Source organism: Onychostruthus taczanowskii, unplaced genomic scaffold (genome assembly GCF_017590055.1).
Source record: "Onychostruthus taczanowskii isolate IOZ18803 unplaced genomic scaffold, ASM1759005v1 scaffold87, whole genome shotgun sequence".
Lineage (NCBI taxonomy): Eukaryota > Metazoa > Chordata > Aves > Passeriformes > Passeridae > Onychostruthus > Onychostruthus taczanowskii.
Genome location: NW_024506662.1, coordinates 2,084,573 through 2,099,464, shown reverse-complemented (window position 1 = coordinate 2,099,464; position 14,892 = coordinate 2,084,573). Strand labels below are relative to the sequence as shown.

Below are 14,892 nucleotides of genomic sequence, written 5' to 3'. Positions count from 1 at the left end.
TCTCTTCATAGCTCTAAGTCAGAGTTTTATGATTTGGATTTTATAGAATAGTTCTGATTTTATCTTATAGTCTGAACTTCATGGGTTTTTTCATTCAAAACTGTCTAGAGTTAGTTTCTTCTGTTAGCCATCAGGTGTGCACAGCTTGCTTTAAACTGAACATACATCTAGCAAAATATATATTTTTACCTATATTGCATTTTAAGAGATGGACTTTCACTTCCAGGTGAAGTGTCATCCTGTAGCTTGAAATTCCAGGTGTTACAATGGGAACTTAAGACTGTATGTAGCTACCACAGTGAGGTGAATGTTCTGAGTCTGGCACAATTATTTTCTGCCTTGTGATCTTAAGGAGCTTCTTCTTGTAGATGCAGATTCTCTGAGAAATTACTTTAAGGCTAAGAAAGAAACTGCATCTTTTTTGTATGTCCAGATAATAAAAACACAAAATACTTAATCTAATTACATCATTTCTGCCTCTTAGGGAAATAACTGATCTCTCAGAATGAATAAGATAAACTGAATTGTTGCTTTAGGGAATCTATTCTTAACTCCTGACACATTGATGGATGACTTGAGAGTTTTGGGTGTTTTGTTTTTTTTTCCTAGCAACAGGCATTTGAATATGAATTTGGAGCAATGTATGCCTGGATGCTGTGTGTGTTCACTGTCATCATGGCCTACAGCATCACATGTCCCATCATTGTCCCTTTTGGTAAGTTTTCCAGTGGGCACTGTGGGAGTGAGATGGGACATGTGGGAAGTTTGGAAGGCTCAGCTCTGCATTCTTATTCCCATTCAAATGCTGATAATCCTTAGGACTAGGATCCAAGTTTCCTTCCCTTCTTGTGGAAGAACAGTGAAAAAGATTATTAATTACTTAGCTCTTGTACTGTCTTTAAAAGTTGAAAGTCCATTTAATGTCTATTAGATGTTTATTTTATTTCTCAAATTTGAGTGTACTGGCTTTGGTAGTGAGGGGTTTACATCAGATATAAGTAGTACTAAATGATCTTATATAGTTGGTATTTTCATTTTCTAATCCAAAACTTTACAGAGCTAGATACAAGATAATTATCCAAATTAGATATTGTTCAGAACTGGTTTAATCAACAACCTTATTATTGAGAGAATGTGGCCAATTTTTTTGTAACAATGTAATTGATATTTACTTACATTCTCTTTTGTATGCAGTTGTAAATATCTGAATGTGCCACTGCATCCCAGAGCTGTTACAATTCATATCTGCAACAGCAGATTTGCTGTTTGTTTGGATAAGAAATAGCTGACTTGAAATCCAGTCATGAATCTGGTGAAGGCTGAGAGGGAGGTGTTAAGCCACTGTCATGCCTTCCTTACAAGCAACAGTGGGAGGGGAGTTGGGAAGTCTTCCCTACTGGCTTGGCCTCATGTGCCAGCACTTGGCAGGAGCTCTGGGCTCTCCCTGGGAGCACAAGAGGCACCACAGAAGAGTGTGTGGAGAGGGGAGGGATGGAGGTGCAACAAGCTCAGCTCCTAAGCTTTAGGAGCAGGTGCTGTCTTGCAGCTGTGCCCCCCTCGTGTCTGAGCTACATCCACTCTGTTAGTGCAGACCTCCTCACAGAGTTGCTGCTTTTTATCAAACCTCTGACAGCCTCTGCTTGGCTCTGCTGTTTTCCCTGCCAGGTTTGATCTACATCCTCCTGAAGCACATGGTGGACCGTCACAACCTCTACTACGCCTACCTCCCTGCCAAGCTGGAGAAGAAGATGCACTTTGCAGCTGTCAATCAGGCCCTGGCAGCTCCCATCCTCTGCCTTTTCTGGCTCTATTTTTACTCATTTGTGAGGCTGGGTAAGTATGACCTGTTTCAACCTGGAAGCTGCTCCCAGCTCTCTTGCCAGCATCCCTGAATTAGATGTGAGCTCTCATAAAGCTTTCATAAGCTTTGTGGACTTTTCTATTTCCTTCCCTAAAGGGGGAGTCATGGTGGTTTTCTGTGGAACTGAACTACACAAGATTTGCACAAGAGCCTTTGATGGGATGGCTGATATATTAAACTGTTAGCATGGGGCTCCATGTTCCTTCATCTCACAGGAGATCGTGTATTCCTTAAATCAGTATACCTGGAATTGGCCAGTTAGGCTGTGATGTGACAGACAGTAAAAATCATTACATAGAACAAAAATCTACTCAGAATTAGCTCTTTAAAGTGAGATGATCACTGGCTTCACTACCTGCATTTGTGCAGCCTGGGCATAAGTTTGATTTGCCTGGCTGAATTGGCTGCTGCCTTGGTTGTACAGCCATCACTTAGGAAAAAATGCTAAAATGTTGGCTAATGCTATTCCTTCTGTGTTCTACATCATCCATCAAATTTTACATTGAAGACTGCAGTGAGATGTTGATTCTCTTCCCCACACTGGAGTTTAAAACCTCATGTTTTGTATGTAATTTATCTTTAAAATACAGACATTCTGTGTTTTGCAAGTACTTGGCATTGATTGTATTGGCTGTGCTGTACCAACAGCTTTGATGTCAGAAAAAGGGTAGGCAACAGCTTATGGGTCTTTATCCATGATACAGGAGAAAGCATTTGGCATGGGATGGGGATATCAGTGATGCTGGAAGGGTTGGGTTCCCCTTCTTTAGAAGGAAGCTCCTGATAGGTAACTGTATTGTGCCCTCATGACAAATGATTGTGTTTTTTAGCATAGCAGCATTCAGACAGGTATTGTTGGCAGACTGTCATCCAACTTTAGGGAGAGGTAAAGCTATAGGGAAAGCTCCCTGTGGATGGAAGGTGAACTTGGAACTATTGCTTCAGGCTGTCCTTGGATTTGAACAGATGTTCCTGCATTACTTGTATGTTTGAGAGCTTGTTTTTTCCTTTGTTTTGAGAGCTGCTTTTGCAACCAGGAAGACCAACAAATCTGGTCCTCTAAATTAACAGGAGAATTTCTAGAGCATGCTTGAGAAAAATCAACTCCAAGCACTCAGCCTCTGATGCACCTCTTTAATTGTTAGGAAGGAAATCCTGGTGAAGTAAAAATGAAATGTTTATTATAATGTTTTCTAGTTCTGGATGGTAAAACCATCATTTTTCAGGGACCTTAATAATGGGAAACACAGGCTGGGTTACCATGTTTGCCTTGGTCAGTGTAGAGGATCCTGTTTTGCAGGATGTTGTTCAGTGGTTTGTCAGTGCACAGGGCAGTCTGAGAGGTAGGAATTTGATACTTTGATTTCATTGCCATTGATTTCATTGCTGCTTCTTGTGCCAAAAAGAAGGAAGGAAGGATAAGAGAGCTCTGCTTCCTTATCTGCAAAATAGATCAGTTTATGGTATAAAGCTTGATTGGTCATTGACTTGTGTGGTTGGCTTGATATGTGTGTTTCAGTCTGGTTGCAGAGTCCAGTGACAATACTCTGGTTTCTCACTCCTCATACATTAATGTAAGGGTGGAAAAACCTTTCCCCCATTCTCAGTCAGAATCAAAACCCACCTGACTGCATACAGAAAGTGAGAAGCTGCACCCATTTTTTCCTTCTCAGTGCCTGTATTCTATCTGCAATCTTATGCCTGCCTGACATCCACCCACCCATCCTACACCACTGGGCCTCTCACCACAGAGGAGGTGAGGCCCTATCTGCAGTTCAAGCCCCATCTCCTGGGACAGTCACTTGAATCCCATGTTCTCCAGAGCTGTTGGCAGGCAGGAGTTGTTCTAAGGACACAGTGCAGGGAAAACTGATGTGGGAGACTTTTCCTTCCCTAATCTCTACTGTTTGCCTTGTGGTTTGCACAAATACAATGGCTTTGGTGTAGACACACCTTGCCACCTGATAAATACTCATGTAACCTGTGCTTATAAAAACAAGCCCCTCTGAAGGACATTCCAGAATACCCCTAGGGAGGTTTTTTCACTTCCCTTTTTTGGTTTGAATAGTGATGTGTTCATAGAGCTTTTCTGGTTTTGTTTTTTGCATGTGTGTGGTGGTTTTCCCCTTGTGAACAGACCTGTGCAGGGCTTCTATAACCTGGCAAAGTGTAAAACTTGTCTATTCTGTGCCACTGCATATGCTGAGGTTACCACAAAAATGTCTGAGAGTTGGTGTTGCCTCTTTTGTCTGAAGAAGCTTGGAAACAGCTAGAGCTTGCAGTGATGTTTACTTTTTCCTAATATTCTATTCAAGTCATCTTTACTGCAAAATGAGATTAATTTCTTTAGAATATTTCCCTAGTGGATTTGGAAAATAAGAAGTCACTGTAATCTTTAATGCTTTTTCCATGCTAGGCAACCATGTCCTTTCCTATAGTTTATTACCCTCTCTGAATTAACACTTACCTATCAGCCTAGTTCATATTTACTGTCCATTCTCTTGGTCTTTTTCCTTGGATTCTTCCCAGTTCTGTCCATATTTTATTGTAGACAAGGCTACCCATCTGAAGGCTTAGTAGCACTGAATTATTTTGTATAGCTGCCAGAGACTTGTCTTTTTTTTTTTTTTCATTTTCCTCTCTTCCCGTGTTCTTTGATACATCCCACTATTGACTGCTTTCTAGCAGTTGTATGCTGCAGTGCTATTGTTATCCCTCATATCTACATTTATTTTTCCTTCCAAATTGTATTTAATGGCTGTTTTCTACATACAGTTTTATCTTGCTGCTGTTTTTTTTGTTTTGATCCTTTAAAAGCAGGTGGGATGGTTTTATCTACCAAGACCATTTTGATTCTCCTGTTGCCCCACCTCCATCTCTTTGAGCTGATGGCAAACCATCCAATTTGGTGCCATCATCAAAATTATCAATGTAATTAATATTATATTTCACAGATCATTAATGACAGTACTTAAGAAGTGGGTCCAGAATGGAGGAATGAGGGAGGAGAAGAATCACTCTGAGTCTTGTCTATCATTTAGGTATTGCACCAACATTTCTTGGCCTCTAGAAAAAGTGGGAGAACTTAGTATATAATGGTATTCTCTTGTTGGTGGCTGGAAGTGGACTGCCCATTTCTCTAAGAAAAAAAAATCCATGAGGCTTCTGAAAATGAACAGGATAAATAAAGGCTTCTTTTGATTTTGTTGGATTTTTCTGCTGTATTTTTTTATTGTATCCTTTGGATATTTTTCTAGGTTTTAAAGCACCTACAACAATGTTTACCTTGCTGGTTGTCAACATCACTATCATTATTTGCTTGGCTTACACTTGTTTTGGCTGTTTCAAGTACCTGAGCCCACTGAATTATAGGGTAAGTGATGGATACCTGACCTTTCAGCACCTATCTGTGTGCTTGATGGAGCACCAGCTATTCCTGGTGGGTTGTCCCTTCCTTCCTGCTGGCATTGTCTGTTCATGGTGAGATGCCTGAAGAGAGCCTGTAGTGTAGGTTGGCTGCTTGGCAGAGTGGAAAGTCTCTGTGTCTGCAGGAACTGAATTTGAGAGAAAAGAGCAGTATGGAAAAAGTATCCTGGGCTGCATCCCCAGCAGTGTGGCCAGCAGGTTGAGGGAAGAGATTCTGCCCCTCTACTCTGGAGAGACCCCACCTGCAGGGCTGCATCCAGCTCTGGGGTTCCAGCACAGGAAGGACATGGACCTCTTGGAGCAAATCCAGAGAATACAACAAAGATGATCAGAGGGGTGGAACACCTCTGCTTTGAGGCCAGGCTGAGAGAATTGGGGGTGTTCAGCTTGGAGAAGAGAAGGCTCTGGGCTGACCTAATTGCTGCCTTCCAGTACCTGAAGGGAGCCTACAAAAAAAGATAGAGAAAGACTGTTTACAAGAACATGTAGTGGGAGGACAAGAGGGAATGGCTTTAAACTGACAGTAGGTTTAGATTAGGCAATAGTAAGAAATTCTTTGCTGTGAGATTGCTGAGGCACTAGCACAGGTTGCTCAGTGATGTTGTGGATGCCCATCCCTGAAAGTGTTCAAGGCCAGGGTGGATGGAACTTGGAGCAACCTGGTCTAGTGGAAGGTGTCCCTGCTCATGTCAGGGGCTTGGAGCTGGATGAGACTTGGAGCAACCTGGTCTAGTGGAAGGTGTCCCTGCCCATGTCAGGGGCTTGGAGCTGGATGATCTTCTAAGCTAAACCTTTCTATGATTCTGTGTAGAAGGACTGGTGGAGAGAGTGCCAGAATTGCACTGAGATCTGTCTGTGCAGGTTTTGGGTGCTCATGATCTGTGTGTATTGTTTTCACTCACCACTTTGATGTTGTCTCTCTCTCTTTCCCCACCTATTGCTGTTTACAGATTGAAGACACACAAGGTGAAAGAGGAAAAGACACAGATGTACCAACAGTCCCAACATCTTCTGTAAGAAGCTAAGAGTTACTAATATTCCCTTGCATTTCCTAGAAAAACCTAATTTCTCACCCTGCTTACCAAAGAGCTTGTGTAGCACATATTAGTCTGCATGGATTGTGGGATTTCCCAGGTGCATGTGGGACCAGAGAGCTCTGCAGCTGGGCTTCTTGATGCTCCCAGGTGGTGTTCCAGAAGTACCTTTGGCTGCTGTTTTAGGAGTAGCTGAGACACACTGCTTCCAGCAGCTCTGTGTGCTGTGTTCTGTGCCCTGCCCCAGAGAGCCTCACATCTGGACAGCTGCCAAATGCAGCCAGTCATCACTGCTTTGGTTCTGAATGTTGTGACATGTAGCAGGTCTTGCTTGCCATGTCACTGAGAAGGACGTAGGACTGAGGTAGAAGGAAAGGCCTTGGTGCCACAATCAAGAGGTGCAGGCAAGTGTTGCACCAGGAAGCCTCCAGCAGGGTGCAAAAGGCCTGAGGTGTTAAGGTGAAGAATGGGAAAAAGATGAAAAGAAGAGTGACAAGGGGAAAAATTCTCCTGGGTGAGTTATCCCAGGCCTGTGCTTTGAGAGACCACTAAAAGCCTTCACTTGTGATTTCAGATGTACGTCCCCCAGGTTTTGCGTCCTCATCCCACCGAAAGGACGGTGCTGGCCCCCACGGAGCAGCTGTCCTACGGCACCATGGACAACACTTGCTCCCAGGCAGAAGGAATCAGAAGCTATGCCGCAGGACCTGCAGGTGTGGAGCAGGCATCGGGAGCTTCGCTCTGAGCTGTGTCGTGAGCACGAACACAAGGTGGAGCACTTGGCCCAGGTTTAGCAGAACTAATTCCCTGCCTCCTCCTCCTAAGTATTTGGCGTTATTTATGTATTCCTGCCTGCAGAAAAGGTACAGAAATAATTCATTGTGTGGTCTGCAGCTGTGCTGGGAGATTAAAAAGCAGATGCCTTGGGACTGATTGTTTTCCAGGCTGTCTACACACGTTGTGAAACAAATAAGTAGAATGTGGAGATGCTGATCCTCAGGGACTTCACTTCTGCTAGCTCATCACTTGCCTTATGAAGATAACTTATGCTGCATCTAGATAACTGGTCACCAAAGCCAATGCAGCTATTAGAGCTGTCATTTATTTATTCAAAAGAATTCTTCCCTTTTTAAAAACCCCCAACGTTTATTATTTATAAACTTCTTGGTATGTGTTAAATCCTGAGACAATGCCACTTTTGATGAAAATGCTGTTTGTGTGGGTGCTGAGAATGGTGTGTGGGAGTCTCTCCTCTTTTCACCCAAAGTAGTCAGCATAGTTTTGATCATGTTACTTTTTTTTTTCCTTTAAAGTGATGAGGGAATAACTGTGCACTTGGGTACTAAAAGTACCAAAGCAAAAAGAGTGGTGTAAAGAAGGGAGTGATTTATCTGATATTGTTTTTATATATTTTTGGAGGGCATTTAGGTTGTTAGTTTCTGTTCACTATTTTTAAGGGCCTTCCACAATGAAAGCTCACCTGCCAACAATAAAGGATGTAAACATTTTATCTCTTTTAGTCTTGGGTTAAAATGACAGATCTCTGGGTTTTCTCTTTGGTGCCAATTATATAAGTTGTAAAATACTAAGTTTTTAAATTATGTAGTAGGTGCTAATCTATTCCGAAGTGCAATGTGTCAAAGTGTAACTAATAATCACGGAGCAATAAAACACTGAGTTTAGAAACATTTCAGGCTGTCTTGATTTATTTATTCTTTTCTCTGTGTATTGAAACAGTCCTTTTGCTGGCTGCCTCACAGCATGGTCATGAACTCTTCATAAGAGCGCTGCCACAAACCTCAGAATGACAGTATGTCCCATGAGGAATTTGAATACTTTTGGATTTCTCTAGGGGATGAATCTTGGTGACCTATGGGTAGGAGAAGCTTTTGGCCTTCTGTTTCCTTGCTTGTTGTTAAACTGTTACTTCCTGACTTTGACCTTTTCTAGCATGTCTGTAAAGCAGCAAAGTCTTGAGATTGAAGGAGATTTTGTGCCATAAATATGTGCAGATGTTCAGTGTCTTGCAGGACTGCCTCCAGCTTCCCAAGAGCAGCACTCAGACAAGTGCTGACCATGAGACCTTCCTGCTGCAAGAAGGACCCTGTGGAGCTCTGAGCCCTCTGATTGCAAACCCATCCTGTTAGCTGAAGATGCACCTCCTGGTTCTTAAAAGGCAGGTGAGGAGCCTTGGCTAGTGAGGGGGGCCTGAATTTGTCAGACTGTTTTACTCTCACTTCAGTGGTGCAGTTTAGTCAGGGGTTTGTGCATGTGTGTGTGTGCATTTTGATTTTTAGCACTCATGGCATTATGAGGTGGTGTGTACCTCGTGCACACACTCCATTCCAGGTTGGTGTTCAAACCAAGAAGGAAAAAAACCCAACAGACTCCAATTTTTTACTCATCTGTGAGTCTCATACAGACATGCGGTCACAAGGAGGAGGCAGCTTGTTGTGTTAATTAGATCAGAAGCCTGTGATTGTTCTGACTCCTTTCTAGCTGCACTACCCCGTCTCATCCAGGTGTCTGCAGCAGCAGTGGATGCTTATATGTGTGCTTATTGAAGAATCAAATAAATCATTCAGCTACCACACTTGGCCTGTTTACTGTGCTGGTGCTGTGGGGGTTTTATGCTCTGTGATGTAACTCACTTTTTTGAACAGACGACTTTTGATACTCACTGTGAGGTTCTGTGTGTCATATTGAGGACAAAAACTCCTTTAATGATTTGATTTCCTTTCTGTACCTGGGAGGTTGCTGAACCTTGGTGGTGACATTCCCTGTGGCTGGCACAAGCTCAGCACAAGCTGAACTTGAATAAACCCACCTCCAGTCATGCTAAGGTGCTTCAGATATAGAATATGGAAAACCTCTGAGGTAATGGAAAGTTACATCTTGCTAAAAAGTCGTTGTTGGCATTTGAGGAACCAGTTCATGTGTCTGATGGGGAAGTCACCTGCATATTTCACGTATTGTGTAGCAGCCATTCTTGTTTGCCACTGTGCTGTGTTGCAGTTAAACTCATAGAAATGTCTATGGTATTAGGACAGGCACCAGTTGGAGAAAAGGCTGAGGTCACTTATTAGTAAATTATCACAAGAGCTGTGTACAGCAACACACAAATTATAGGCTGGTTTAACATCTTTGCTGTGTTGTGCTTGCTTCACTATTATCTTTTGGGTCCCTCTCTAAAAGCTGGAAGTAATTAGGAAACTGCCCTGGCTCTACTTCATTCCTTCATTCTGGTGGATATCTGCGAGGGGATAAAATTAGATCAGCAGGAGAAACTCCTTGCATTCCTGACTGAGCCTTAGAGAAAAGCTGAGGGATGGAAGCCTCAACAAATGTGGATATTGGCTGCACTGTATTTGAAATTCGTATTTAAAGCCATGGCACATTCTTTACTGTTCTTTTTATAAAACTTTTGGCAGGCAGCCTAAGCAAATGGCCCAGCTGGAGCTGCTGACTGTGGCTCCCAGAAGCTCCCATATTTGTTGGGATCCAGCTCCTGCTGCTTGCCTTGCATTGCTCAGTTGGAGCAGTGCCTCCCCCACGCTGAGTCCTTCCCGACATTCCAGCAGCCACCTCCAGCAGGGCTCCCGGGGCAGGAATCCCGGACCAGCTGACACTCTCCCTCCACAGGAGGAATCCTGGACAAGCTGACACTCTCCCTCCACAGGAGGAATCCTGGACAAGCTGACACTCTCCCTCCACAGGAGGAATCCTGGACAAGCTGACACTCTCCCTCCACAGGAGGAATCCTGAACAAGCTGACACTCTCCCTCCACAGGAGGAAGCCCCAGAGCGTGGTCTGTGATGGGATTCTCTGTGACACAGCTGAAGGGGCAGCCTCTGACACTTTGAAGGATGGAGCTCATTTGACACTGTACAACAGGGTACACTTCTGCAAACACTTCAGGGTAGATGAATTTCTTCCAGAGTGAGGAAAATGCTACATGGTTTGCTGAGGCTCAGAAGCCTTGGCTTGCTTGGATACACGGAGCTCTGTGCCAGGATTCTGTGTGCCAGGCCCATCTGGCTCACCTCCAGCCCTCTTACAACACATCCTCAACACCCAAATTATTGCAATTTCTCATTTGCATGAGGTGCACACGTTTGTGCTTTGTTTTCCTCTGGGCTTTTCCCATATCCTGAGCCAAAAGCAGATCTTTGTGCTGGCTAAGTTTCCAAGTGCTCCAGTGTAGCAGTAGGCCATGTTCTTTCTGTCTCTTTTTACAGAGGTCCAGTTCCCAGCTCTGCTTGCCCACACATGCTGGCAGCACAACTGAAGCTTTCTTGTGTCTGTTCTACAGATAATCTGGTTATGAGTGTTTGGAAGCCTTTTGCTTTTGGAAGCCTTCTCTTCAAGAAGAGAAGGCTTCAAGTCTGCTGCTTTTTCATCCCAGAAGCAGCAGACCACAGAGTTTTCACCTGGCTTTTAGCAAAAGTAAGGTAAGAGGCAGAAGATATGGGGAGAAGGGAGCTCTATCCCAAGTCTATTGACTACAAAGCAAAGACACCCTTTATTGTCTCAAAACTTCAAAAATGTAAGGAAATACACACTTTTAATTCCAAATGAAGCCGGGGTCACATGTCTTATCTGTAATTGGTCTTGCAAATTCCTTCTCTGTCATATCTAGACAAGACTTGAAGGATTCAGACAGTCACCTGTCTGTAACAGCTGCAAGTGCCTGTTCCAGATATTTCAGAAGTACAGAAGTTGGTTTTTTTCTTTCTGAGGACAGCTGTCTGAAGGATAAAAACAGAAAGGAAACAACTAAATGTGGAGAGACTGAAGATTGGGTCATTATAATGGGACATTCTTCCCTATAATTTTTTGGTTCTTGGGTGAAGTCCTGGCATTTGTTCTGTATCCCACATCCTGTTGGTTAGAATGGAGCATCTCAGCTGCAGCCAATACAACTTCAAGTGGAAATAGGTGGGGCTGTAAATAGCCAAGAAGGAGTGAGGGAAATTTTTGTATCTGCTCCCAGACTCAGTGGTTAACTAAGTGCTGGTTAATAATTAATGAAAGCACTCTTCTCAAAAGTGATGTTGAAGATAGAATTCTAGAAGTCCAATGTATGGTATGTCATAAGATGCTCCTAAATAAAACAGGAGCCAGATTTTCTTGCTGTCTCATCACTACTGCTGTGTGGTTGTGAACCTCCCAAAAGGGTGAAAGTTAGGGACTGGTTTTGAAAGGTTCCTATCTGTTGTGCTTCTTAGATGTTAATTGAAATAAAAAAATTGCAGTACAGGAGGAAGACTGAGAGCTGAGGAAATGTAAGAGATATGTATTTTTGTACACAGCTGGCCTTCCTTCTGTATGAAAATCTTTCATGCATTTGGTGCTGGTTTATGCTTGGATTTTCAGACTGATTGGCTTTTTTATAGCCTGCTCTCCTGAAATGTAAAGCACTAAGTTGTTTCTTTCAAGTGAAGATGTTCCATGTCAAAACTTATTTGGAATTCTAAATAGGTTTTTTCCCCTAAGGCAAATTATCAGTATTTTTCCCCTCCATCTACAGAGACAGAGAAATAAAACCAGCAGCTCTCCCCACAGATGAAAATACCAAGTGATTTAAAGAATTGCTAAGCACCATAATTTGGTTGCAGGCATTGAAATTCTTTATGATAGAATTCTAGATTTAGAGAATGAAGTAAGGTTTTCTTGTTCTTTTATATTTTAAATCTGTAACTTCAAAAGTGTTCCTGAAATAGGAAAACTTAATTCCCTTTTGAGATGGGAAATCAGAATCTGCTGGGAAGAAAAGGGCAAAAATTGAGAAATAAATCAATTGAGCACCTTTAAGAGGAATAATTTAAGTTATCTATCTTTAAAAAGAAAAAGAGTAGAGTGTTCTGCACTGGGTTCTTCTGCTCAGTTTGTGTGAGATATTTCTTAAACTCCCTTTGCCTCTGGTTTCTCTGAAATACTAAAAATTGCCTTCTGATCACTGCAAAAAACTTTGAGCCACAAAAGACTTGGGGTGATAAAAATCTTCCACTAAGACAAAAATGCAGGGCTGGACCTTAGCTCCCTGAAGCCTGTACAAGAATTCCTAGAACTCATGAGGTAGAAATGTGTCTGTACACAAAACCACCCAACAATGCAGGCTTGGCTGAAAAAGAGCTCTTGGTTCTTTGGGTGCTTGACTGGAGTTTGTCCCTTGGTGTTTCTGCTCCCCCTTCCCTGTGCTGCACTCCCTCTGATCGCCTGCAGTGGTTTGAACTACTGCTGCAAAGGATTGTCTTTCATTTAAGAAGGTGATGAAAATCATCATTTCAATCTCTTTTATGGTTCACCCTATCCTCAAAACTGCAGACATTCCGTTCTTAAACACGGGGAGGGCACCATCATCCTCAGCATCTTTCAGCCCAGTCAGGAAGGGATTTGGAAGCCTGAGCTTTGGACCACACCTAGCCAGGGGAAGGAGCTGTCACCACTCAGCACAGACCTGTTTATAAATATCTGCTCTCCAGAAGACAGCTGACAATTGTAATGGGGCTAATTCTTCTAGCAGCACTGGCATAACACCATCAGGGCTGTCTGGCACTGCACAGGGTATTTCTTCCATGAAAGAAAACTAATCCTGAGCAAGACAGTTTTAGTGTGACTTATGTTCCTTGAAGTGCTATTACAGCAAGTAAAACAAGCAGCATCATTTCTCAGTGGTTTAAAATAAGCTGCACTGAAATCAATATGGATTTATTCCTTGTCTTTTTCCACAGCACCAGGAGGATCTTTCCACTGCTCTTGCAGACAAAAATGTGTCTTCATTTAGTGCATATTATGTATTGCACTTGCTGTAAAACAGAATTGTGCATTTGATTGACTGCCTTGAACCTCAGTCCTGCCCCTGAGCAATTGTAGCTGACTCAGTGGTGATCATTGGGACCTTCACGGATCTAGAACTAACTCTGATGCTAGTCTTAACACATCTTATTTTCCATTAAATGATGGTTGCACTTCTTTTTTCTTATGAAAGTGTGAGTTCTATTCATATTTTTTTCCATTCACGAGCTGAGTAATGCCTGACATTTTTGTTTAATGTATATGAAGTCCTGTCTTGTTGTGTAAGATGTCCAAAGGCTGCATATGGTGACTTGGATTTTTCAGGACATTATGGTTTGCAGTTTAAAAATCAGAACTCAAATTTGGTTGTAGTGGGAGTTTGTTTATCTGGAGCTGTATGAGAAGATTATGACCTTACTTGTATTTTTCCATACCAGAAGCAGACACTTTTCAAAGCACTTCAGCTGGGGAGGAAGAGTACAAGTTGTTTATTTTCAGTGGCATCTCCATGGTTCCAAACCTCTTATCGAGACTCTTAATGAGCTATAACTGGATAATTAAAAAGCAAGGTTTAGGTCAGCTACTTCTGGTTTCAGCGTGGGATAAATGCATGTTTTGGAGCAACTTAATGTGGCAGGGCTTTTAGGACAGTTTTAGTGTCTTTGAGCAGAGACTTTGGGGTAACTTTGGGCCAGAAATTGGTGCTTCATTAAGAAATGGCCCTATAGCAAAACATAATGTTTTGAGCATCAAAGTGTCACCATATTCTGTGCTATGCTGAAGATTGTAGCTACTCTTTCAGAGCCTTATTCCCAAGAAACAGCTCAGCCAGCCCAAGAGCATCACACTTAGCCTTTTTAGAGAAAATTCCCTGGCTGAATGGCAGGGACATAAATAAGAACAATTGTAACAGAGCAGGGACTCATTTTGTACTGCTTATTATTATTATTATTGCAATAGTCTGATATGCAGCTACTTGCTAATAGTAATAGAAATGTAATAGAAATGTTAAAACCATTAGATGTTAAAACTGTTAAACTATTTCTGGTTATCTGTACCAAATAATTGCCTGTAGCTGGTACCAGAGAGTATCAGAAGTGAATCTGGATTCACTCAAGGTGCATGTCAGATCCAGATTTCAGGCTCCTGGGGGAGTTGCTCACTACAGGACGAGATGCAGATGCTACCACTGGCTCACAGACAGTGTTAAACCTTGCACTAGAGGTGGTGGGATTGGCTGTGTTTTGCTAAAGCCAGAGGGTTATTTTGAAAATGGAAGAGGAACTGAGGGCAGGTTTTACAGCTACTTATAGCTAATTTCATGCTTTTTCACTTTGTCATAGTATTTCACTGCATTTTTATTTAACTGCAGGTAAGTAGGTGATGAGTAACAGCTACTGATACCTGTGGGCTTAAGGTTTGAGAAGTGTGACATCAAAATTCAGAACAAAAACTGCTGTATATCAGGTATTTAATTGTCTTTTTTAAGCTCCTAAAATCTAGACCTTTTAGGTCCAGATTTGTCTCTCTTTCAGACAGTAGCTTATCAAACCCTGAAGAAAATTACTTGGTGTGCAGACCAGGGCAGGACAGAACAGACTTGTGCAGGAGGGTGTGCAGTGGTGCCTGTAGAGGCTGTTCCTGTCAGAGGTGAGCCAATTCCTCCTGAACAAGGATCTCGCTTTCACCATACTGCTCCTGAAACAAGTTTGGGGAGGGTCTTCTCCACAGAGTCTATTTCAAAGGAAATGATTCTGTGTTTTCCTCCAGAG

At 42.5% G+C, this 14,892-nt stretch overlaps 1 protein-coding gene across 3 annotated transcripts in view; it reads left to right on the top strand.

The window, feature by feature from the left end:
* The window catches only part of TMEM63A (transmembrane protein 63A), a 30,711-nt gene extending 22,707 nt beyond the window's left edge, over positions 1–8,004 (top strand). For all 3 annotated transcript variants that reach the window (XM_041425146.1, XM_041425143.1, XM_041425144.1), the window contains exons 20-24: positions 610–715; positions 1,666–1,833; positions 5,119–5,234; positions 6,238–6,300; positions 6,896–8,004. In XM_041425146.1, coding sequence (XP_041281080.1) covers positions 610–715; positions 1,666–1,833; positions 5,119–5,234; positions 6,238–6,300; positions 6,896–7,066 — 624 coding nt within the window. In that variant the 3' untranslated portion in view covers positions 7,067–8,004. The remainder of the gene's footprint in view (positions 1–609; positions 716–1,665; positions 1,834–5,118; positions 5,235–6,237; positions 6,301–6,895) is intronic.
* Positions 8,005–14,892: the final 6,888 nt, after the last annotated feature.